Below are 24,004 nucleotides of genomic sequence, written 5' to 3'. Positions count from 1 at the left end.
CTATGCCTCTGGAGGCAGTAAGGGGCCTTCCACACAACACTGTGTGATTGGTGGACAGCCCCATTCGATATTAGGTATCTCCAGTGGCCTCCAGCCCAGGGCTCCCCGCCCTTGCTGGGAAAGGACAGAATGAGCTGCAACACAGCAGCCTGGGGAGAAGTGCTGATGATGGTGAATAGTGGCAACAACAGCTACCATTGAGTGAAGCAGGATATTTTGACATGACCAATTTGATTTGATTTAATTAAAAAAAAAACAGTAACTGTCTTTCAAACAGTTACTGTCAAAGCCAACTTATGGAAGGAGTCAGGTGGCTAAGGATGCTTCTTATATTCAGTCATTTTATGAAAAGTTAAAAGCTTAATGGTTGGCCTTATGGATCATGTCCCAATACCCTTGCATTAGGGAGACTGGGTCAGCATACCACCGTTACAGGGGGTCTAGCTCTGAGTTCCTCACTTTATCATGTTACTTCATGTTCACCTGGTAGGTGAGATTGGTGTTACCTTGTCCCTATCATGGATGATGAAATGAGGGCTCAGTGAGTCTGATCATGTCCAAGTTTATACAGCTGGTGACAAGGTTGGGACCTGTTCCAATGCCTGGCACCATCCCACACTGTCTGTGCCCTCTGCAAAGTTTCTGCAGACACTGTGGTATTTGCTGCTCCACTCCCCCTACCCACACACACTCACACGCATCCTCTGTGCCTATCTGCAGTACAGACAACCGAACTTGGATTCGTTCCACTTGGTGTCCACTTGGACAAGCAGAAGTTTTGCTTAAAAAAATTAATAAATCGCAGGGCTGAGAACAAGGAAAGCTGAGTTTGCAGCAAGTTGTTGAACTTCCTGAGCCTCGAATTCCTGACCCATAAATGGGGGCAGCCACTGCCTGGTCACCAAACAGAAAACTTAGGACCCTGAAGCTCTTGTTAAAGTTTCTTATAAATCTGGAGAATTGTTACCAACCACCACCCTGCCTGTGCCTCATCCTCACTATCAGACTATTGTTAGTAATAGTTCATACTGATCACCTTTCCTAAGACAGTTTTGTCCTGAGCCCTTCACGTAGCTTATCCCGTTTGCTTTCTCACACTGATTCTACTGATGAGGCTCAAATGCCATCTCCATGCTGTAGATGAGGACCTGGAGGCTAAGTGACTTTCCCAAGATGACCCAACTAGTAAGCACTGAGGTTGGGATTCAGACCCAGGCAGCTTAGTCTGGCTTCAGAGTGAAGCTCTTCACCAGCAGCGTGCATCTACCCACAGACAAGAAAAGATACGTCCAGTAGAGCCAGGATCCCCTGGCAGGCATCGAGGCTGAAGAGGGGATGTGTGCTCCCCAGACCTGTAGAGGAACAGAAAGAGTTCATGGGGCCGGCCCAGGACAGCACAAGACAGCCCTTTTCTGGGTGGCACCAGATGGTGTCACCTATGCCAGCCACAGGTTCCGACAACTATCATTTATGTGAGAAGGGAAGAAACAAAGGGCCATGGAGAGAGAAGGAAGGCTTTCTGGTGATCTCTGCACCCAAGTTGCACAGTAAACCCCTGTGGAGAACCCCAGTTATAACCTGCAGTTGCCTACAGAGTGAGTCAGAAGAATGTGGCCCTAGGTGCCCAGCAAGGGCCAGGTTCCAAGAGTTATGGGCTCTATGAGAGACGTCTGAGAGGTCAGCTTGATCAAGCTCCCACTTAAATTAGGAGGTGCTTTCCTCAGACGTCTTGACGATGGTCAGCCAATGAGAGATGCTCCCCTGGATGGCTACCTCCAGTCAAGAGAAACTTCTTGTGTTAATTTCAAGGCAAGCTCCTGTAAGATTCACTCACTATTCCTTGTTCTGCCTCTAGCAAAGCATAAACAGGTTTTTGTCTCCTGTCAACATTTCTCCAACCATTCCCCAGATGATATGGTTTCTAAATTCTCATTGCTCTCTTCTCGATCCATGCTTTGCCAGAATCTCACTAAAATATGACACTAAGCCTGGAACACAGTCCTTCAGAGGCAATTTGGTTAAGCAGAGTATAATGGTGCTATCACTTACAAAATTTTCAGTCTGCATTTTCCCAATTATGTTCCAAGAGAGATTTTCTGCAGAGAAAGGGTTCTGAGTTCAAACAAATTTGAATACTTTGTATCTATAGATGTTTTTCTCCATTCATCAGGTGCCTTAGTATATAAGAGGCACAGACGGGCCAAAACTGAAATTTTGACAGAATTTGTCAAGCAAGCACACTTGACTTAATCCCTTCTATTTCATGGGACACTTACAAAACTTCTTGGTTTCTAATGTTTCTTAGAACACAATTTCAAAAACACAAATCTAGACTTCTGGCCAAAATGGAGGCATAGATAGATACACTTTGCCACCTCACATAACCAAAAGAAGGACAACAACAAATTTAAAAACAAAAAATTACCAGAACTGCCAGTGAATTGATCTGTATGCAAGTCCTGATAACCAAAGAGTTAAAGAAGAAACATTCATCCAGACTGGTAGAAGGGGGAGAGACAGGCAGTTGGGGCAGAGAGGATTCATGGCAAGGTGGCAGCTGGACGACCGGGTGGGCAAGGTGGTGGCTGGCAGACCAGGTGGTCCCACATTTGCATGTGGATAAACCAGGAGGATTGACTGGCGAGCAGACAGGCTGTGTAACCTAGGGTTACAGCACGGGAAAGGAAAGCCTCAAAACCTCTTGCTATAAAAACATGTGAGGGTTGTGGCAGTAGGAGAAGCTCCCAGCCTCATAGGAGAGTTCATTGGAGAGACCCTCAGGGTCCTAGAATGTACACAAACCCACCCACCCAGGAATCAACACCAGAAGGGCCCAACTTGCTTACGGGTAGTGGGGAAGTGACTGAAAGCTAGACGAGAACTAAGCTAGCGACATTGTTCCCTCTGGGATCCTCCCCCACATACAGCACCACAATGCAGCAATGTGGGTTGCCCCACCCTGGCAAATACCTAATGTTCTACCCTTTACAATGTAACAGGGGTGCCCGAGACAAAGAAATATGGCCCAAATGAAAGAACAGACTAATGCTCCAAAAATAGAACTAAGTGATGAAGAGATAGCTAACCTTTCAGATGTCAAGTTCAAAACACTGGTTGGTAATCAGGATGCTCACAGAAATAGTTGAGTATGGTCACAAAATAGAGGAAAAAGCAAAGGCTATGAAAAGTGAAATAAAGAAAAATAGACAGGGAACCAACAGTGAAGGGAAGGAAATCAGGACTCAAATCAATTATTTGAACCAGAAGGAAGAAGTAAACATTCAACCAGACCAGAATGAAGAAACAGAATTCAAAAAAATGAGGAGAGGCTTAGGAAGCTCTGGGACAACTTTAAATGTTCCAACATCCAAACCATAGGAGTGCCAAAGGAGAAGAAGAACAGCGAGAAATTGAAAACGTATTAGAAAACATAATGAAGGAGAACTTCCCCAATCTGGCAAAGGAAATAGAATTCCAGAAGTCCAGAAAGCTCAGAGAGTCCCAAAGAAGTTGGACCCAAGGAAGCACACACCAATGTACATCATAATTACATTACCCAACATTAAAGATAAGGAGAGAGTCTTAAAAGCAGCAAGAGAAAAGGAGACAGTTACCTACAAAGGAGTTCCCATAAGACTATCAGCTGATTTCTCAAAAGAAACCTTGCAGGGAAGAAGGGGCTGGAAAAAAGTATTCAAAGTTATGAACAGCAAGGAACTACATCCAAGATTACTCTATCCAGCAAAGCTATCATTTAGCATGGAAGGGCAGATAAAGTGCTTCCCAGATAAGGTCAAGTTAAAGGAGTTCATCATCACCCAACCCTTATTATATGAAATGATAAAGGGACTTAACTAAGAAAAAGAATATCAAAAATATGAACAGTAAAATGATAACAAACTCACAACTATCAACAACTGAACCTAAAACAAAAACAAACTAAGCAAACAAGAAGAACAGGAACAGAATCACAGAAATGGAGATCACATGAAGGGTTATCAGCAGGTACAGGGCAGGGGGAGAATGGGAGAAGATGTACAGGGAATAAGAAGTATAAATACTAGGTACAAAATAGACAGGGGGAGGTTAAGAGTAGTATAGGAAATGGAGAAGCCAAAGAACTTGTATGTACAACTCATGGACATGAACTAAGGGGGTGGGGAATCTTGGTGGGAGCCAGGGTGTAGGAAGGAAAAGAATAAAGGGAGAAAAAAATGGGACAACTGTAATAGCATAATCAATAAAATGTATTTTAAAAACCCACAAATCAAATGCTTCCATTAAAATACAGCCAGAATCTGGATCAGCTCATTTAATAGCAGCGATTTAAAACTATTAGCTCATGTGAAGCTTGAGGTCAGCTACATTAACCAGATAGGTTTCACATCAGGTGCCACCAAAAAATGAGGTCTCTTCCATTAGGAACTTGCACAACCGAGTTTTTAAAATAACCAAGTGGTAGTTCTGAATTACCATCCTGACTCTGTGCCATCTTTCTGGATGGGCACAGCTTGTGGTGGCATTGTGAATTTCAATTCTGCTGTCTCTGACAATGGTTCCTCCCAGCATGTGCCACCCGCACATCTGGTCAACCCGCCTTCCACATCTTCTTCTGAACCACTGACAAAAGTTGAGGAAATGAAGGGCAGAGTCCAAAGACTTTCATCTAAACATCTAGACACTCAGCTATAACATAGAATTATCCCTCTGGTTTTATATTTACATAACTTTTGGGAATGGTCAAAAGACTTGTGAATACATCTCATATTGCTGCTTTCCAACCCATACTTCATCATTTATCCTGGGAGGCTTTACCAAATGCTTCACCAAAATCCACAGTAGTTCCCTGACCCAACAAACCAAGAACCCCTCTCAGAGACTAAACAGAAGCACTTTGTCCATAGATTCCTTGGGAAACCATTTTGCAGACTTGTGATCAAGGCATTTAAAAAAATTAAATATGTACCTTTCTAAATAATTTCCCTGGAATATTTTTCTAAGTGGGGCAGAGGGAGGATTCTTAGATTCTATCATTTCTAGAATCTCTCCTTCTGGTTATTTTACCCAAACTAGGCTTTGAGAAACCATCTGGAAACCCTTTCAAGCCCTGAGTTATTCAATACCCTGGACTGTAACTTGTTTGAGTGTGAAGTCTTGTTTTCCTGTGAAGAAGGAGCAATCACATAGGTTAGGCAGAATATACCCTTTAATTTTTTGGCTTAAAAATTTTTGAAGTTTAATTTCCTCCCTGGAGAAATCATGTTCTTCTCACTCAAAATATACTTATAAAATATTTTTACATAGACTTTAAGTTTTCCTGATAACGCATCTCATGCTTCCTCCAAAAGCATACACACTACCCATTGTCATCCCTCCTAGGTGATGTGCTCCCTCCTTCCAGATTTATGTAGGTTGATCAATTTAAATATGAATTTGTCAGAGAGCAACGTAGTGAGCTAGTCAATATTTAATATCTATTTGCCATGTTGAGGAAATGGGTACAGTTTCCCCAAATGGAATTTATATGCCAAGAAAGAAGTATTCAGCTATTCTTCCCAAACCAGGAAAATTGCAAAAATTTTTGTTTCCACAGCTATAGTCTCTACACACTCAAACAAAACAAAACAAAAAAGAGAACTATTTTCCAAGCTGCATAAATTCCTTTACTACCTTGTCAGACCACATGACCCACTCTGGTGTAAGACACAAGACACAGCTGTTCAGGGGAGCAGCACACAATATGGCCCACGTGTCCCACCAGGGGAAAGAGAAAGAGACCCCAGGATCAGAATAGTTGTGTCCCCTGAGTCCTACAGGATGGACGACTCTGAAAGACTCACCGGACCAGGGAAGGTGGTTCAGCATCTTCTGCAGTTCAGCTGCATTTATTTCTGGATTCTGGAGTGAAAGCAGAGGGACAGGAGAACACCGTCACTACGGGAGGCTCTTTAGATGCTCAGGGGCCACTGTTAAAGGGGGCTGGGACGTCCTGTCCAGCATCTGTTCCACATGACACAGATGCCACTTCTGGGCACAATGGGTGACGCTGTTAGCTGGCACATCAGGAAGACAACTAGTCCTGTAATTAAATCTGTAATTTCATAAGAACTTTCTAACTGAATACTTTTTAACTGGGTGCCAAGTCCAGAACACCTCAGCAGGGCAGGACCCTTAAGAAACAGACTGAGAGGGAGCAGTGGCTGCCAAACTGGGCTCTACAGAGATGCCTCCGAGGCTGAGCAAACAACTTGGTTTAGATTTTACTCCTAATAAAATATCCTCAGCCAAGGTTCTAGATTTTAATTTTAGATTCATCCAAAGCAACTCTTTGCGTTAAGATTTAACTTTAAAATATATTAAAATACAAGGACCACAAATGTGAACTTATAAAACAGATCCATATTCATAATATACAATTTTTATGTGTTTCGCATATTGGGATTTTTATGAGATTTCATTAGATAAAAGGACAGCAGCAGAAAATGCTTGGAGATCCCTGATGTGGAGGAGAACATGGATGAACAACACACATACGACTCTGACAGCCTCTCTGGCCGCATTAAACAGAGCACCAGGGGTGAATATGAGAGAAGATGGGAGGATAGGCAAGCTATGAACAAAATCCAGAGTGTTACTAACACGAGGAACACATACTCTTCCACTTTTCATGAAATCACTCAGAAGTCAGACCCCCACTTTCCTGTGTATTTCTTGCCCTATTGCCAAAGAGATTTAGCATCCTGCAGGTTAGAGTGGACTCCAGGGCTCTACACCCACCCCACTGGCCTGCCAATCTGGGTCAGCCCAAAGAAAGAAGTCAAGGGGACCAGGTGTGCAGCCCTGGGCCCTCCACCCCACCCCCTCTCCAGGGAGCCACCCGAGAGGTCTTTCTCCCTGGGTTGGTCATTGCCATGCCCACCCCACTCTCGATACTGATTTCTGACTCTTCTGTAGTCCATTTTCTCCCACGACTAATCCATGTAGCTGCCGAGAACAGATGTGCATTTTGCAGGGGCCTTCTGGAGACAGCAGCTCCAATCGTTGGTGTAAAAACTTGACGACTTGAATAGGACATGGTGGCAGTGTGGGGGATAGGTCACCTTAAATCACAATTTGTGCACAGGGTCAGGCAGATGCAAATGTACAGTCTGTGGAATGATAGGCTCCACGTTGTCCCCTGCCCCGCCCACTTCTGGCTGCCCTACCTCATCAACTTACCCTTTCAAAGTATTTGAAGAATTTCTCATGCCCTTCCGCCTGGTCTACTATTTCCTACAGGAACAGACACAGAGAAAGACTTATTCACCTGGAGATGCGAACTCCCACACACACACTCGTGTCTCAGGGCTCCCAGGCTTCTAAAATCCAGAAGCCTGATCTCGAGCAAGCACTGTCTTAAATTCTCTACCACAGCGTTCACACAGCCCTCGTGTCTCCATTTCTCGCTGCCTTTGAGGAAGTAGCAAGCAGTGAAATGGGTATAAGAAGCACCAGGTCGAGAGAAGAAGAATAGGGCAAAGTATAACTCATGCACCTGGGGCTCGGGGTCCTCGGTGACAAGGACCCAACCAGAAAGGCAGTTCTCCTGGTGCAAAAACAGCAGAACCTGGGTAAACTGAGGGCACAGTGGATATTGGGGTGTGTGCTATGGAGCAGGGTCTGCAGGATCTAGGACCTTCTCCCTGACCCCCGAACATGGGGGAGAAACCCACCCCAGACTTTGTAAACATCCTGGGTTTGTAAACAGCCCAGCCAAGTGGAATTCCACCCGACTACTCACCTTAAAGAAGACAGTTTTGGGATTGCTGCCAATTTCACTGAGGGAAAACAAAAGACAGAATTCCTTCTGGGGGACCCTCTTCGGAACCTTTGGCCAATGCCCCCCGCCCAAGGAACTCTTCCAAGTTCCTTAGCGGATGCAGCATGTGGGCCTGTCCAGTTCTCACGCCTCACCTCCCACTCCTCCTTGAAGCACAAGTTCAACCACACAGTGCGGCACACTGCTTGTAACTCCTTACACACCCAGTGCTGTTTCTCATCTCATGCCTTTGCTCATGCCCAGCCCTCTGCCCAGCATGTCCTTTGTTTCCCCCCACCCACATCTAACTGTTCCTCGTCATATTTTATGATGCAGCAGTCTGACAGGGCAGTGATGCTTGAGATCAAGTTAAACTATCGATGGCCAAAGCAAAGGAAAAAAACAAAACAAAAAAACCCCCAGGATTTTAAGCATTGAAGGGTTGCCATGTCAAAACAATCATAGGCCAAATAATAAGCATAGCTGGGGTGTGTATGTATTGATTCACCTGCACATGCCAGCACTGTCTGAGCCTGCTGGTCAATGACAGACAGCCTCCCCTCATCTGAACCACCCCTGTGCATCCCTTAGGAATCACCACCTCCCAGAAGCCACCCCTGCTTTCTCCAGGACCATGGAAGATTAGCTGGTGCTCCTTCTTGATGCTGTTCTAACACCCTGTGCATATAAATGCTTCTGCTGGATTCAGTCCAACAAAAATGGCTGCTCACGTGTCCATGTCCTGCCCAGACCTTGAGCTTTTGGAGGGCAAGGGCCATGCCTGTGCCTGTTCTATCGTTTTCTGTAATACCCAGCAGAGTGTTCAGTGGTCAGTACAAGGAGAGCGGGAGAAAGAAGGAAGGATGTTCTCCACGCAGAGAGCTGCCCTGCTCTCTTGTTCTCCTGATCTCTGTCTGGACTGACCACAGGAACCCCCACGGCTGCCTTTCCCACCTCACACCCCTTATCGTCCCTGGCCCGAGGGGACCCCATCCTCCGGGAGAGGCTGTGCCCTTACTGGAACAAGTGCTTCTTGGAGAAGACTCTGAGGATGAACTCCGACTCCTGGCCAGCCTTCGATGTGCAGGGCACGATGAGGTACGTCCCTGGCTCCAGCCACAACTCCTGACTCACTTCTTTTTCTGAGCGAAATGCCTCGGGAAGGACCAGGGGATGAGTTCTCAAGAAGAACTCAGGGGGCAGTTTCTTCTGGTCATCAAATAACTGTAGGTGGCAGACAGAAGGGCACCAGTTGAGGTCATTACCCCGGGCTTTAGGGCAGGCCTGGGGCCCTTGGCCACCAACCAGGAGTAAGGTAGCCTCTTACGTGCCAAATCCACCCTGCCCCAGTGGAGGATGGGATACCCGGAAGTTTAAAACAGAGCATGTCAGGAGTGGACACCTTTGCTGGAACCTGACTGAAGCTGAATGAACACTTGATCAAAGCGATTTGCCGTTACATTGAAGACAACATCATGTACAAAATGATGCGAGGAACTCACTGTGCCTACATTCTCCAAGGTAGGTCATCAGCCCTAAGTCACCCAGCTACTAAGTGTTCTGTCCAGGGCTGGAGTTCAGGGCAGCCGAGCTCCAGTGCCCACATTCTTCACATTTCCTGACTTTGCACTTTCAGTGTTGAGTATGACGTGGTTATGGTCATAGATACAGAGGGACCGCCAACCATCTCCCCACCAACATAGTAACAGCTACATGCAGATCAACTGGGTGCTCCGTGTGATCTCAGGGAAAGCGGCCTCGTGAGCGGGAAAGAGGACTGGACAAGAGCTCAGGAGACCTGAAGCAGGGCTCTGGTTCTTACGTTGCCTGGGTGTGTGTTTTATTTCATGAAACAGTGACATTATTGTCAGACATTCTCAGAGCTCCTTGTAAAGCACTGCAAACTGAACCTCACAGTGGCTTGGCCACACGTGACATCGCTCCAAACCAGGGCCAGCTGGCCAAGTGTGGAACTCACCTGGCTCATCTGAAAAACAGAAACACAGAGAGAAAGAGACAGAGACCTCATTAGTCAGTGAATACGCTCTTTCACAAGCACAAACTCGAATGCGGGCTGATAAACGAGAGGACTCTACTCAGAGACCCCGTCCCCTCCCGCAAGCTCTTCTGTTCCAGTCAGTGACATTTAAATCCATCATCAGGAATTCTGGGAAAGGGTGAAGGAAGCCAACCTTGGCTTTTGGGGGGAGAAAAAGGAAACTAGTATTGATTGTAAACTGTGTGCCGGGCACAGCGAAAAGCATTGCCATGTGATCTTTCATTTTGCTCTTTGCATAAATCTCCTTGTCCCCATTTTACAGATGAAGAAGCTGATGTTCCATTCGAGGAAATGACTTGTTCCAGATCACATATCCCTAAGGAACAGAGCCAGTATGTGTACCCAGGTCCGTGGGCAGACGGAGGACAGGAAACAGGAAGGAAGGACAAGAGCTGGAGACCCCGCGTGTGGCCATGCATCCCAGAGCCACCCCTACCCTGAAGAGGTAGAAGCCGATGGCGAGGGGAAGCTTCCGGTTGCGGTGCCTGTGCCTGGGCTTCTGGATCAGGGACACCAGCACGCTGCAGGGCATCAGCAACGTCCTGCTCTCCTTTGGCCTCCAGACGGACAGCAGGAACTGAGGGTTCTTCCAAAATGTGTCCCGGGCTGAAAACAGCAAAAGGACACATGTCCTTGGCTCCCCCCCATGTGTTGCTCCCCAAACCGTGGGGAGGTGCACAGACCCAGGGGACCTGCCCCGGGACTCCCCCCAGAGGTTCATCAGGACAGAGTCAGGGCCTCTTCAGCCTCAGCTTATCCACCCTCCCATCTTACCTCCACCACCCCTGCTTTCTACAGACACGCGGACTGAGAGGTATTCTCACCGCCGAAGCCCCAGTGCCCAGCACAGCAGACTCCGTGTCCCTAAACATTGGCTGCCTAAGTGACTGTATTAACTACCTGAGGAGAACATGCCCACCATCCCAAGGGGATCTGCACTTTAAGGGAACCAAGCCTTAGCTCAAGGGCAGCTCCGGTGTTGGAGGAACGCTGGTGGAACAGGGATGCCAGAGGTCAGGCGGCCACAGCCTGTGGGGTCATACCCTACAGGCCTTTCCTTCCAAAGGGATCCCTCACTACCTCCATTGTGGAGAAAGGGACACAATCAACAAGTCTTCCATTCTGAGAATTTAGATACGTTTGTCTCCTGTAATTGAGGACTTCCTAGGTAAGGAGGGTATGGCACATATGATACAACTGCTATTTCTGTCTGCCTGTTAAGGAGCAGTTACTTTAACCTATCAATTAGCTTCTATTAAAACCAGAACAAGATGTAACCTCCTGGTGCTAATTAGGAAAAGGTGCCGTATCTTCCCAGTGGACACAGCCCAGAGCCAGAGCAGTGAGCCTGTCCCCCAGGACTTCTCCCCCCTCAGCCCAATGCCCTCTGCAGGACACAAGCCACACACCATCCACAGTGGCTCTGCCCGCATCCCCACCCTTCCCTGGAAAAGCTGCCACTTTAGACCCAGTAGTCCCAACCTGTGCATGCACTCACTCACCTTGGTGAAAATTTATGGGGCCACCAGCTGTGGTCCCCTTCTCCCATCTCCCCTCCTGCATGGTGTACGACCACTTCTGGCCTACCTCGTGACTCAGCAGGCCTGGGGTCAGTTTACAGATGACCAGAAGTTTGAAGTGTGTTTTAAAGTCCTTAAGCGTCATCCTGGAGAGGAAGAGGACACAGTACAAAGATAAACGGGATGATGTCTAGTGAGCAGGACCAAAGAGGAAGCTGGACCAAAGAGGAAGCAGTGGGCATCCCAGAGCCAGGCCCCCATGCTGCACGCCCTGTGCAGAGCTGAGCAGGCCTTGGACATGGGAGTGGGGCTCGCCAGACCAATGTGAGGGGCCACCACGGATTGGTGGAGCTACCAACACACCCGTCCTGTGGCTGCAGAATGTGCCTCCTGGTTTGCTGGTCGCACTGATAAAACTAAATTGAGGCATTTATAAGCAGTCAATTGATTTATAAGTGTTCAGTAATCAGTTCTCATTCATTAATTGATAAAGATCTTCACTCGTGCTTGCTAACTTTGCAATCAAGGCCTGCTGCTGGGGCTGTCTGGTGTTCTGTTTACTTATCTGTAATGTGGAAATAATAGCGTCTGCAGGGGTCTTGAGTTTGGTGAGTACTTCGAAAGAGAGAGGGCTGCAGCAGTCTGGAAAGGATGGGTGATGGAGAAGAGGAATCATGGGAAGAGGCGGAAGTTAATAGCAAGGATGAAAAGTTAAGGGAATGGGAAACAGCGGGTCTCATGTCAGACACCCAGAAGCAGCATCGGCTCAGGACATCTGGGTGACCTTTCATAAGAGTGAGTGGCTTTGGCCTCTGTGGGAGTAGTACTAGTCTGCTGTGGAGGACACAGGTGAGGTAGCTTATAGCTTGATAAGACCTTCCAGTTCCTCCCTTCCTCATCTCCTTTTTGGGCCAGGAGAGGCACAACCGTGGGATGGAGTGTACTGAGTGACATAAGAGCAGAGTGGACGTTGGGAGGAGGCGGCCACCCAACCCTCCGCTCTGAGCGCCTGCCGAGCCCCATGGCAGTGGCCACTGTTCTTGTCAGAGACTGCAATTGTCTCTTTGCAGTGCGGTTTGCCCTGTCCGACTGTGAGCCCCTAAAGGATCTTCCTGATGGCTGCAAAAGAGATGCCAGGCACAGGGGAGGCACCCCATAAATATTTGCTGGGTGGATGAGCAAATACAAGCCAGGGCATTTGTCCCGTGTCCTTGAGTCAAATACCAAAATTCTCCATCATTATCTTTTCTCCACAGCACAATCTTCTCCTTGGGGCTGAGTAGGTCCCATGTACTTGAGCTGAAAACAGAAAAGAAACATTTTCATGGGGAATAAAAGGATTGTGGAGGACGTGTGAGAAATTCTCCAGTAAATGCTCTATAGTATTGCTATTTCTTCTTTTCATGCTGCCTTTGCGGACAACCACATCTCACATTATGTATTATAAAAGTGACACATAACATTAATCCATCATTCATTATCAGCCAAAATTTGGGCTAGGCTTTTAGTGGGCTTTATTTCAGTCGAGGACAACAACCTTGCGAGGTAGGGATTTTTGTTGCCATTTTAGAGATTAGGAAACTGAGGTTACAAGAGATTGTCACTTGCTTGAAGCCACAAAGCTATGAAACATCAGAGCCAGCATTTGAACCTATGTTGGAATTACTCCTGGTCAAAGGCCATCATTTTGGACTATTATTTCTGGCCACGAAGGATAAGGCTTTCCTATATCACTTCCACACTACAAGCAATGACAGCTGGGACCAAATATAAGAAATAACTGTGTTCACACATTAGAGAGCAGGCAGCACATGACTGAGACCCTAAGAGGAGGGGAGCAAATGAGGCGAGGCCTAGCATTGCCAGGACTCCTGGCTGACACTAATTCCCTGGGCACCGATGCAGACAAGTGGAACCCAGAAAGAACCTCGAGGTCCTGCTGAGTGTGAGAGACAGAGTCCCGTGCTCAAGAGGCCACGGCAGCGAGACCTGGCTGGGCAAAGTGCCCGAGAGCAGGAGGCTGCATAAAGAAGGAGCTCCAGAGAACTTCCTAGGGGTTCCCTCGAGTCTTTGAATGACATCAGATCGGTGCCTACGTAACATAAAACCCCGCAAGACTGAGCTAGACACAGAAGAATGTCTAGAGGTGACACTGGGCTGGGAATCATTTGAATTCTCACCAGCCAGGGTTGAAAGACCTTGTTGACCCCCCTGGGGGTCAACACCTTCATAGTAGGGTCAGATTATTCCTGAAATAAAGGTGTCTCTAGCTCTGCCTTAAAAGTGCTTTAAAACAAAACTTCAAGGTATCAAAAATTATCCCTAATTTAACTATCTGCCAGGAAAAAAAAGCCCAACATTCTTTAAAGGAATGCAAAAAAATTCAGCATTCAGAAACTTAAATTTATAATGTCCAGCATCCACTAAAAATTTATTAGGCATATAAAAAAGTAGAAAATGAGACCCATTACCAAGAATAGAAACAGTTAGAAGGAACAGACCCAGACTAAGAGAGATGATGGAATTAGAAAATAAGGACATTTACACAGTTGTTATTAACCCATTCAATATTCCCAAGGTTATAAAAAGGACTGTGGACATAATGAGGAGAGAAGTAGAAGATATTCTCAAATGGAATCTCTGGAATTAGAAAATGCAATATCCAAAATGAAAATATGCACTGGATGAGATTAACAGCAGATTAGACTCTATGGAATAAAAGCCCATCATTTCATTTAATCCTTACCAGACCTCTGGCTCAGAAAAAGGAAAAACCTTGCCCAAGGTCACACAACAAACAAATTTAATTCATCACTTATCTCGAATGTAAATACTTGTTCTTCTATGAAACAAACTAAAACCAACATCATGATGCTATATTTTGGTAACACTTTAAAACTGGTATATATCTTTTCCTGGCTGGTACAGCTTAGTGAATTGAGTATGGGCCTGCAAACCAAAGGGTCGCTGCTGGTTCGACTCCCAGTCAGGGCACATGCCTGGGTTACAGGCCAGGTCCCCAATGGGGAGCACTCAAGGGGCAAACACACATTGATGTTTCTCTCCCTCTCTTTCTCCGTCCCTTCCCCTCTCTCTAAAAATAAGTAAATAAAATCTTTAAAAAAATAAAAAATAAAATTGATATATATCTTTGGATGCTGTTTTTACATAGACCCAGTTCCACTGACAATTCTTTTTAGTCGAGTATCACACGTCAAGTGTGGCACATCCTATGAGGAGTGGAGTACAATTTATTTTTCTGAGCCTTCATTTTTTGATCTATAAAAATGACTAAGTGATAATGAGTACCCAGACATGTTTCTGTACTTTAAAGCTTTATGCAGAGTCCAGTATTATCAATCTTCATGCAAAGGGGTGAAGGGCTTTGCCACTGGTCTCTCTCTTCTCCTGTGCCCTCCAGCCAGTAGTCCGTAAAGCCCGCTAAATAAAACCAGAATTTGGGGCCAGTCAGATCTGTCTACCTCTAACCCAACAAGCCCAAGAGGGCCCATGCCAGGGGAGGGACACTGGACTACACAGGAAAGCCCTTGGCTGGATCCTGCTCTGAGACCTTAAGTAATTCACCTAGTCTAAGCATCAGTGCCTTCATCTGTAAAACAGGAATATAACTTACCTACCTTATAAATACATTATTTGGAGGATTAAAGGAGATAAAAATCCAAAGGACTTAGCACAGTGCTGGCAAGCTCTTAATGAACATTTGACTTAAATTGTTATAATGAATGAGAAAACAATCTATACATCATGAACCATTTTATAAATGTGAGAGATTGACTGTCACACCCTGAAAATGTTCCTGATGCAGCCTGAGGCCAAGGGAAGAGCACCCGGAATCTGGTGCAGAAGGCAACCTCCTTGGCAGGCTTCGCCTACCCCTTCCTCACCCCTCCCAGCCAGTCTCAGAAGCTCACCTGTCGCTCCAGTCTCCTTTCCACTCCACCTTCCCCCAGGGGTTCCGCAGCTTGATTAGATATTCAGGCTCATGGTTGCAGGTCACCTGCACGGAATGAGAAGCAGTTTAGGTTGCTGGGCCGGGTGCCAACTGCACGTGTTACAGATACCTGGGTGAGATTCATGCCTGCAGACGAGACTTTAAAGTGGAAGATCCAAGGCCCTGAGAGCTGGCAGAGGAGGAAATGGCTCTGCTACTAACAAGCTACGAGATGTAAGGCAAGTTACTTAGTCCCTCCATGACTACTTCCTGATACGTAAAATGAAGCGAACAGTCACATCTGCCATAGCGAATTGAATGGTGGCCCCAGAAGATATGTCTACCCAGAACCTGCCCATGGGATTTGATTTGTAAAAAGGGTCTTTGCGGGTGTAACTGAGAATTTTGATATGAAATCATCCTGGATTCATGTGGGTCCTAAATCCAATGACAAGAGAAAAGAAGGGAAGAAGACACAGAGGAAAAGGCCATGTGAAGAGGGAAGCAAAGATTGGAGCTGTGCTTCCCAAGCAAAGCACTGCTGGGAGCCACTGCTCACTGTAAGGCAAGGCAAGGAAGAATTCTCCCCTAGAGCCTTCGGAGGGAGTGAGAACCTAACGACACTTTTTTTTAATCCTCACCGGAGGACATGCTTATTGATTGTAGAGAGAGGGAAAGGGAGGGACAAAGAGAGGGAAAGAAACGTTGATATGGAGAGAAACATCAATCAATTGCCTCCCATACGCACTCTGACCATTCTGAATTTGAAACCTTGGTATATGACCTGACCGGGGATTGAACCCACAACCTTTCGGTTCATGGGTTGATGTTCCGACCAACTGAGTCACGCCAGCCAGGGCACTGATAACATCTTGATTTCAGACTCTGGGATTTAGAGATGTGACAAAACAAATTTCTATTGTCCTGGCAGCCCTAGGACACTCATACACCTACTCACGGGGTTGTTGTAAGGGCTGAGTTAATGTTTGTGAAGCAGTGAGGACAGTATTTGGCACATAGCAAACGTTGAATTTTGTCAAATATTGTTAAATAAATATAAAACAAAATATAAACCTACAAATATTAACAAATACAAATTTTTCTAAATAAGTGTGAAAATAAATGTAAAGTTCTTGTTACCTACACAAAAATGACTCATGGATATCTGGGAGGAGGAAGAATTCAGGTATGAGTTGAGTTCAAAAAATCTGAAGCAGAATTCAAGGGAATTAGAGGACTTTTGGTAAGTGGCTTCTTAAATATCAGAGGTTCTTTAAGATTGACCCTACCAATTTCTTTTCTCCACACTCTGCACATGCTGTTCCCTTAGCTAGGACTGCCCTTTTCTCCTCATGCAAACCCACCGCCTTTCAGCGACCAGCTCAATGTCACCACCTCTGGGAAGCCTTTTCCCTCCATCCCAACCAGGTGAATGTCTTCCCTCCAACCTCTGAGCCCCTCAAACTTTTGACCTATGTCTTCTTCTCCCAGTTTCTACTTTCTTCCTTATCATTTTCAGGTATGGTTTTTCTCCATACTTGACTGGGAGCTCTCTGTAGGCGGGGTCCCTGTCTGATTCCTCTTTCTCTCAATGCTTAGTAGAGCTCAAAAGGCAAATAGCAAAGGAAGGAAACTGGGATACTTGAAAAGGCACAAGTGAGGAAGAAGCAGGAATTTGGGAGGGAAGAGACAACTACAAAGGCTATCATGGGCAGCCCCGGTGGGAGTGAAACTCAAGGAAGACTGTGAGGCACAGTGGGGATAGATGGCCAATTGGCTGGGGCTTCTCCATGGAAAGAGAGGTTGGGATGATGCAATGACAGTGGCAAAGGCTGGACCCCCCCCCACTTCACCCCAGAAAATAGGTCCAGAGGTATGGGGAGTCCCACCACCTTTGGTGGACCCTAGAGGACACCCAGAGAATTTACCCCCAGACGAGACACAGATAGTAACATTCACCAAGAACACCCCCAGGCTTTGGTAAAAAGCCGTAGGAGAGAAGCAGAGGCTGAAAGGAAACAGAGGGGGAAGGTTCCACCCACCTTCCAGATTCTTATGACAGTGTAGGCATGGCCGTCCACCAGCCCGTTCTCCAGCATCCTCTCTTCCTGTACAGACAAGAGAGCCCCTGTCAGTCCTACTGGGGATGGCTTATCCAGGAGTCATGGGGGCCTGGTTGGCTGAAGCAGGGGTTAATGAGGACAGGTTGTAAGAGACCCACAATGCACTGTGTTACCTTACAGTTTTCACAGCTCTTCAGCACCCAGAGTCTCACCTGAGCCTTTAAGTCAGGGTGCCACTCTGCAGTGATTCTCAACATTCTGCAGAGGACAAACCCAGATTCAGAGCCACTAAATGGTTGTGTAAGGTGACACAGTGGTCATTAGTGGAGGCTCAGCTGAACTCAGGGCTCCCTATTCCAGTTCCATGTTCTTGGCTGTTAATAAAATTAGACAGCAAGGTCTAGCTGAGCTGTAAAACACCTTACATGTGGTGGACACTTAACTGTCAGCTCCCTTCTCTGCACACTCCCTTCTCCTCTGTTCTGAGGCTGCTGTGGTTGAACATAGGACTGTTTGTGGGAGTCTCGGGGCTCACACTGAGGTGACAGCAGTGACTGGTAGATGAAGAGAATGGCAGCAAAGAAGACAGACATCCGGACAGCCCAGTCTCACCCCTGCGTGGGTCTGGCAGCCGATAAGGGTTTTGCTGTAGGTGGCTCGGGTTAGGATGTCCCAGAGGTTTCCAGGGGCTTCTGCCAGGTTGATGGTGATTGTCACCCCACCAGTGAAGTCCAACAAGGCATCAGACACCTGTCCAAGCTGCAAGTCTTCATAGGAGCCACAGAGCCTGCCCGGGGGAGAGGTAAACATAGGAAGAGAAGGGAAGGGTCATTTAACTGCAGCCCGGGATGAGCCAAAGGGGCCTTGTTTGGTTATTCCCTGGGCATGTGTCTGCTACCCCTTCCCCCCAACCCAGTGCCCCAAGTTCTTATCCCTGTTAATAACTGTAGCCATTAGGGAAGGCAGAATTTCTGAAAACTTGTTTAGATGGGGTAACCCTTACACAAAAGCCTCTGGACATGCCCATTGTATATTCACTGAGTCATGCCGCAGTATCTCACTTCACAAACTTTACCTGCCTCCTCTTGCCCTCCCTCAACATTGATAGAGAGACAGAGACAGAGACAGAGACAGGGTGGCGGGGAGGGAAGGATTTCTCATGGTTGTCTTACTTCGCATAAGCTTTTTCCAGAAGAGCTCCCCAGAACAAGTTCTTATAGGTGGAAGAGACGAAGACCAGCCGACCAGCTTCATCCACGGGCAGTAGGTCATCTATTACCACAGGAACCCACTTCCCAAAGTGCCAGAACTAGAAGGAGAGAGTGCCCACGGGTGAGTGAAGATTATGGTGGAACACGGTCAGCCAAGGAGGCAAAGACATGACTCTTCCAAGAACCTTCTGTCCTATACCCCCAACCCAGACTGGGCACTAGGAGGACACTCACCCAGAACTGGAAGATGCCAGCGTAATTCTCAGTGAAACTCTGATTCAGGGGAACAACCTGGCTCAGGATGTCCTGGTGCAAAGTCAGAGCTTGCAGAGCAGCCAAGAGCCAGCAGTCACCTAAGCCAGACAGCACACAGTATTTGTGTGGATGTACTGCACATGCACACACATTCTCCAGGTGTCTGCATGGCTTTACTGAGGATCTATTGCATGCAAGAAGTGCCTAGTATCAATTGCTATCCTTTCTTGGCTTGTAGCCTACTTTAGGAGAAGGGAATTATATACTAGGGAGGAAAAGGGTGATTGAGTAAGTGTGGTGCAGGGGGGTACATTGGCTGGAATCTATACTTGAAAATAAGAATTGAGCCATATTCCTGTACCAGCTTTTAGCTCCCCAAATGCTCCATCCTCAGAAATTGGACCCAAACACAACCACACTTCTCTAATTCCTGTCTCTGTAACTGATTCATGTTCTGGGAAAGCCTGGACCCTCTGGACTCCACTTTCCTGTCTGTAAAATGGATATTACTGCACATGTGCTTTCCCTCATGACCAAGGCTTGTTTCTATTACTCTGAAAAGAAGATCGGGTTAAGAAGAGGCCTTCTTGGATCCTGTTCTGGGGCATCTAGTGACAGGCGTGCCAAGGAGAACTCATCACAGGGACTAGACCAGAGTGAGCATATTTTCCCAAGATAAGACTATGACCTGTCAACTGATGATGAAGATTTTCATTAGGCAAGGTTTGACACTCACCTGCATCCCAACAGGACCAGTTGTTATCCTGTTCCCAGCAAAGGACATGGCTAGAGTTCAGGTGGCCATTTCCCCCTTTGGAATCTCTTGGTTCCCCTCCTTCCCATCCCTGTCTTCTTGGGCCAAGCCAGGCTTGCAGCTTCCAGGTGTTCTCAGGGGCTGTGCAGACACTTACCTACCAGTCCCTGGCACAGATCCAGCCTTCGGGTGTTGGCAACATAGAAGAGGGGGTTGCTGTGCAGTTCCTGCAGGGACAGACAGAATTGTCCTTCTAACCAAGAAGAAACTCCTGGAGCTACAGTGACCAACGGGTCCCATACCCATGGACTTATGGGGATATCGATATAGAATAGATATATGTATATGCATTTATATGTATATGTATATGTATATGTAGAAGTAGATGCAGATGTAGATTAGATGTAGATGCAGATATAGATTAGATGCAGATACAGATGCAGATGTAGATTAGATGTAGATGCAGATGTAGATACAGATGCAGATGTAGATGCAGATGTAGATATAGATGTAGAATCAGGGCTGTCCCCGAAAATCTGGCAAGCAGATTCTGTCCATTCTATTTCTCATTCCTCCTTAAAGCTCATATAAGTCAAGTCCTGGAGAATTCTGTGTAGATACTGAGAAATGTCACTATACCAAAAAATGACTATTTGAGGGTTTCCATTAAAAGTAGAAGTACCTATTATAAAGGGGGCATTCTCAGTCTTCCCAGAGATCTTCCCATTCTTATTCTCCCCCTACTCCTTTCTCCTGTCCCTAACCCCGGTGCAATGGCCTTTGGCTTTCTGTGCTGAGACGTGGGCTGGGATGGGCTGGGGCACAGGGAGAGGGGCTGCTCCGTGGCCTGCACCAAATCCCTCAGTCTTCTCCTGGGCACAAGTCAGTCCAGGTCAGGTGTGTGAAAACTGTGTCAGCAGTTCCCAAGGTTTCCTGGAAGAAGTAAAATCTTGGCTGCCCTCTAGTTCAAGAGGCACACTTGGGAATCTTACACGTAGTAGGGACTTAACAAGTCTGGCTTTGATGGTGACAGCTGACGAGGGAACACGAAAGGGGAGAATCTGCAGCAGGGGTCGATTTGACCATGTTCTGGAATCTTGCATGTAAATCGAGTTTGGGGGAGATGAATTGCTTTTGAACACATTGAAGAGTTGCCTTTGAAAGGGATTGTTGATGCATGTATAAAGTGAAGAATACTTGTGTAAAGTGACGAACGGTTTCTTAATTTGCGAGTTTCCTGAGCCTGATTTGGGGGGCATGGGGTGTGAAATGTTAAAATGTGTCCCTCTGGCAGATGGCATTGGCTGTGACTCAGGAAGCTTGCAGTCTCGGATGAAGCTCAACGGTACCTTAACATATTTTTCGCTTCAGCTGCTCTGCATATTTCAGGCCTGGGGGAGGAGCTACATCTCAGACCCCTCCCAGGATCACCCCTTTTCTTCCTGGAAAATGGGGATGTGGGGACTCACCCAGTTTCCTTCTATGGGGACCAATGAGAGCTAAGACCAGATATCCGAAAGCCCCGAGCCCTCGGAAGGAAGGTCTGGGTCGACACACTTTGTGTGTGTGGTTCGGAAGCTCCCTTCCCAGCCCCTTACCGGTGGCCTCCTCCATTGCAGGCGGGGTGGCAGCTTCTGCAGCAGGGGCCCCCTGCCAATGGAGCTCAGGGTGGCCGGGAAGCTGCTGTCTTCAAAGAGGCAGCCGTTCCTCAGGCACCTTTCCTGCAGGGCCTCATAGTCCTGCTTGGGAAGCTGTGATGGACCTCCCGTCGGGTCCTTCTCCCCTAGCTTGCTTCGTCCTCGCCAAGGTGGCCACAGAGACATAGCAAGAAGTGGATACGATCTTCCTGGATGCTCTCTGTTGCTCCTAGAATGGAAAGCCGATGTTCAGTTTACTTCCTTCCTGTTAACGCTTTGGCGTTCCCACAGAGAAGAGGAGGGAGGCAGAGAGGATGTAAGAAAGAGAAATTGGCCTGCGAAAAAGAAACAAGATGTAGATGCACTAGAAGCTACCTGCAAACAGGTCTGTATGAAGACGTACTCCTATACATTATAGGGGTAATCTGAGGTTCCTCTCTGTCTATCCAGGTCTTGCCTATCCCCCAAAATCCCATTGAAACCCCTCCTCCAGGAAGCCTTCCTTGAGTGCCTGGCCTTCCCCGAGTTCCCCTCATCCTGACTGTTGACTCACCATTGACTCCGTGGAATACTCTGCTATTTATCACTAATGAAGGACCTGTATGCTTTCATTTCCAATTTGTAGCAGAAATTTAATGAATAGAAAAATGAAATTTAAAAATAATATACAAAATACAAGCCCTCTTGTATTTAAAAAAAATCAGATTCAACAGAAGTAAAACTATTGGTCAATTGCTATAAAACTTTCCAAACACTTACCCTTAGTTTTGTACTTAGCTCATCAGCACTGCTAGTGACCAGCTTGTAGAACGGCCCTAGCCTCCAACCCCATGTGGGCTCTGCGCTGAGTCACGCACTAAAAGCTACTCCGTCTGATACTGGGTGTTTATCCCCATGGGGTTAACGCTGGCGGAATGCTGTGTCTCACACCCTGACTCCTCTCTGACCTGAAGACATCTGACTCCAGCGGCTCTTAGTCGTCACAGGTGCAAACACACTTCCTGCGGGAAGACCCAGCACCCTCCCAACCTGGTCACCGAGATTCAAAAGCTCTTACTCAGGTCTGTGTTTTTACCTGACGTTTTCTTCCTGATGCAGATTATCAGGCAAAGCTTCCTCCAGCCTACCCCTGTTTCTTTCTCAACGAGTTTCTTCTACCCCCTTTACCTTTGTAAACCAATGCAAGGTCTCATAAGAGCAAGATTTTCCTTTTTTGTCCCTTTGAGCCTGAGCAGCAGTCATTCGCCGCTTGTGACGTGACATGTGATAGCAGGTCCCTTGGCTTCAGAACCCGACCCAGGCTCACACCCACCTTACCAAGCACTGGGCTGCACTTGAATTCTTCTCTGAACCAGAAAACACTGCATTATATCTCATGACAAGCCTTGGTGCTTCATGGGACTCAAAGGACAAAATACCCATCACAAGATCACATTTCAGAATGAGGCCACACACACAAGTATTATCTCCTTTTTATAAGTATTCCCAAGTCACCTTAAGGAGGGTCTAGACCCAGATGTGGGTGGTTGTCAGTTCCAGCAAGTCTGCTGTGGGCTACCAGCTGGGAGGTGAAATCAGCTCACTCCCAGATTGTCACAGCTCTCTGCAAAGGGCCAGACAGCTCTTGGTCATGTCTGGAAATTCATTTTAATTGTTGCGTGGGAGCCATGTTGGAGCACGCCCATGGAGCAGGCCCATGAAAGAAGACGATGCAAACAAATAGGGAAAGCCACCTGGGGCACAAAACACCAGAGCATGCAGCCCAAGGTCGTGCTTCTGGTGCCCGAGTGCTCTCCCACGCCCCGGAGGGTGTGAAGGCTCCACGGTCATGTTCTTCATGGCAGGATTCATTTGCCCTCAGCAAAGGTGGGGCAGAGCCTCCATCTTCACTTGTTTCCATGTTGCTCACCTGGTCTACAGTGTTAGTGCAAAGGAGAGCTTTGTGATGCTGAGATATGAGGGATCTACCTGGGGCTCCTGATCTAGAGGGACTCCAGTTAGATTTGAGTGCTAACTGGCTGGGGAGCACTGTGAAGCATTGCCAGGCAAGACACCTGAGCCTGTTCCATGCCTTGAGTCCCTCCCCTGATGTTCGGTTCAATCAGATATTTACTGAGCACCTGCTACGTGCTAGACACTGGTTCCATGCTAGACACTGGGTCCATGCTGGACACTGGGTCCATGCTGAATGCCTGGCCCTTAGTCCACCTAATAAGGGTAGAGTGGGGGCTCTGGAAAGGAAACAGAAACATAAGAACCACGTCCTTGCTCACAGGTGCTGTGAACCTGTGGCATCCACCTGGGGATGATTGATTTCCAGAGAACTCTGGCCTCTTGCCACAAACCACTGAGTTGTCCGAGGTAAAATGGGAATAGAAACCTGGGCTCCTAGCCCAATGGCTCTGTCTGTGTGATAAAAAGTACGAGACTGAAAAAGTGATCAATTCCATGTTCTTGACAGTTGGAACAAAAGAGCAAGACTAACTATGGGCCCTGTCCGATTCATCTTGGGTAGGGACTGTGCTTCTGTGTGACAGCCAGTGTGCAGAGGTCATGGAGCGCTACATTTACAATCAGAAGACCCGGGAGGTGGCCAGGATGCCACCTCTTACCTGTGTGGCTGTGGGCAGACCCCTTACCCTCTTTAAGATCATTTCCTTACCCATAAGATGGAGATAACATATATTATGTCTATCCTTAGGACTCAAAAGAGATAACTACAAGAAGTGACTTGAAAAAACTCTAAAGCAGGGGT

The 24,004-nt window shown here is 47.0% G+C and overlaps 1 protein-coding gene across 2 annotated transcripts in view; it reads right to left on the bottom strand.

The window, feature by feature from the left end:
* The window catches only part of CAPN14 (calpain 14), a 34,397-nt gene that overhangs the window by 5,866 nt on the left and 4,527 nt on the right, over positions 1 to 24,004 (bottom strand). The window contains exons 1-17 of one of the 2 annotated variants that reach the window (XM_045844293.1): positions 22,009 to 22,105; positions 21,211 to 21,478; positions 19,770 to 19,839; positions 18,838 to 18,956; positions 18,565 to 18,701; positions 18,005 to 18,179; positions 17,372 to 17,437; positions 15,310 to 15,395; positions 12,602 to 12,676; positions 11,360 to 11,523; positions 10,294 to 10,463; positions 9,777 to 9,785; positions 8,817 to 9,022; positions 7,781 to 7,817; positions 7,219 to 7,272; positions 5,841 to 5,898; positions 1,288 to 1,352 (exon numbers count right to left, since the gene is read on the bottom strand). In XM_045844293.1, the coding sequence (XP_045700249.1) occupies positions 1,288 to 1,352; positions 5,841 to 5,898; positions 7,219 to 7,272; positions 7,781 to 7,817; positions 8,817 to 9,022; positions 9,777 to 9,785; positions 10,294 to 10,463; positions 11,360 to 11,523; positions 12,602 to 12,676; positions 15,310 to 15,395; positions 17,372 to 17,437; positions 18,005 to 18,179; positions 18,565 to 18,701; positions 18,838 to 18,956; positions 19,770 to 19,839; positions 21,211 to 21,435 (1,716 nt within the window). In that variant the 5' untranslated portion in view covers positions 21,436 to 21,478; positions 22,009 to 22,105. Of the gene's footprint in view, positions 1 to 1,287; positions 1,353 to 5,840; positions 5,899 to 7,218; positions 7,273 to 7,780; positions 7,818 to 8,816; positions 9,023 to 9,776; positions 9,786 to 10,293; positions 10,464 to 11,359; positions 11,524 to 12,601; positions 12,677 to 15,309; positions 15,396 to 17,371; positions 17,438 to 18,004; positions 18,180 to 18,564; positions 18,702 to 18,837; positions 18,957 to 19,769; positions 19,840 to 21,210; positions 21,479 to 22,008; positions 22,106 to 24,004 lie in introns of those variants that run through there. The other variant, XM_045844292.1, reaches the window with a different exon arrangement.

This window comes from Phyllostomus hastatus, unplaced genomic scaffold (genome assembly GCF_019186645.2).
Source record: "Phyllostomus hastatus isolate PE091 unplaced genomic scaffold, TTU_PhHast_1.1 phas_contig_402, whole genome shotgun sequence".
NCBI lineage: Eukaryota > Metazoa > Chordata > Mammalia > Chiroptera > Phyllostomidae > Phyllostomus > Phyllostomus hastatus.
This window is presented reverse-complemented; position numbering and strand designations above follow the sequence as displayed.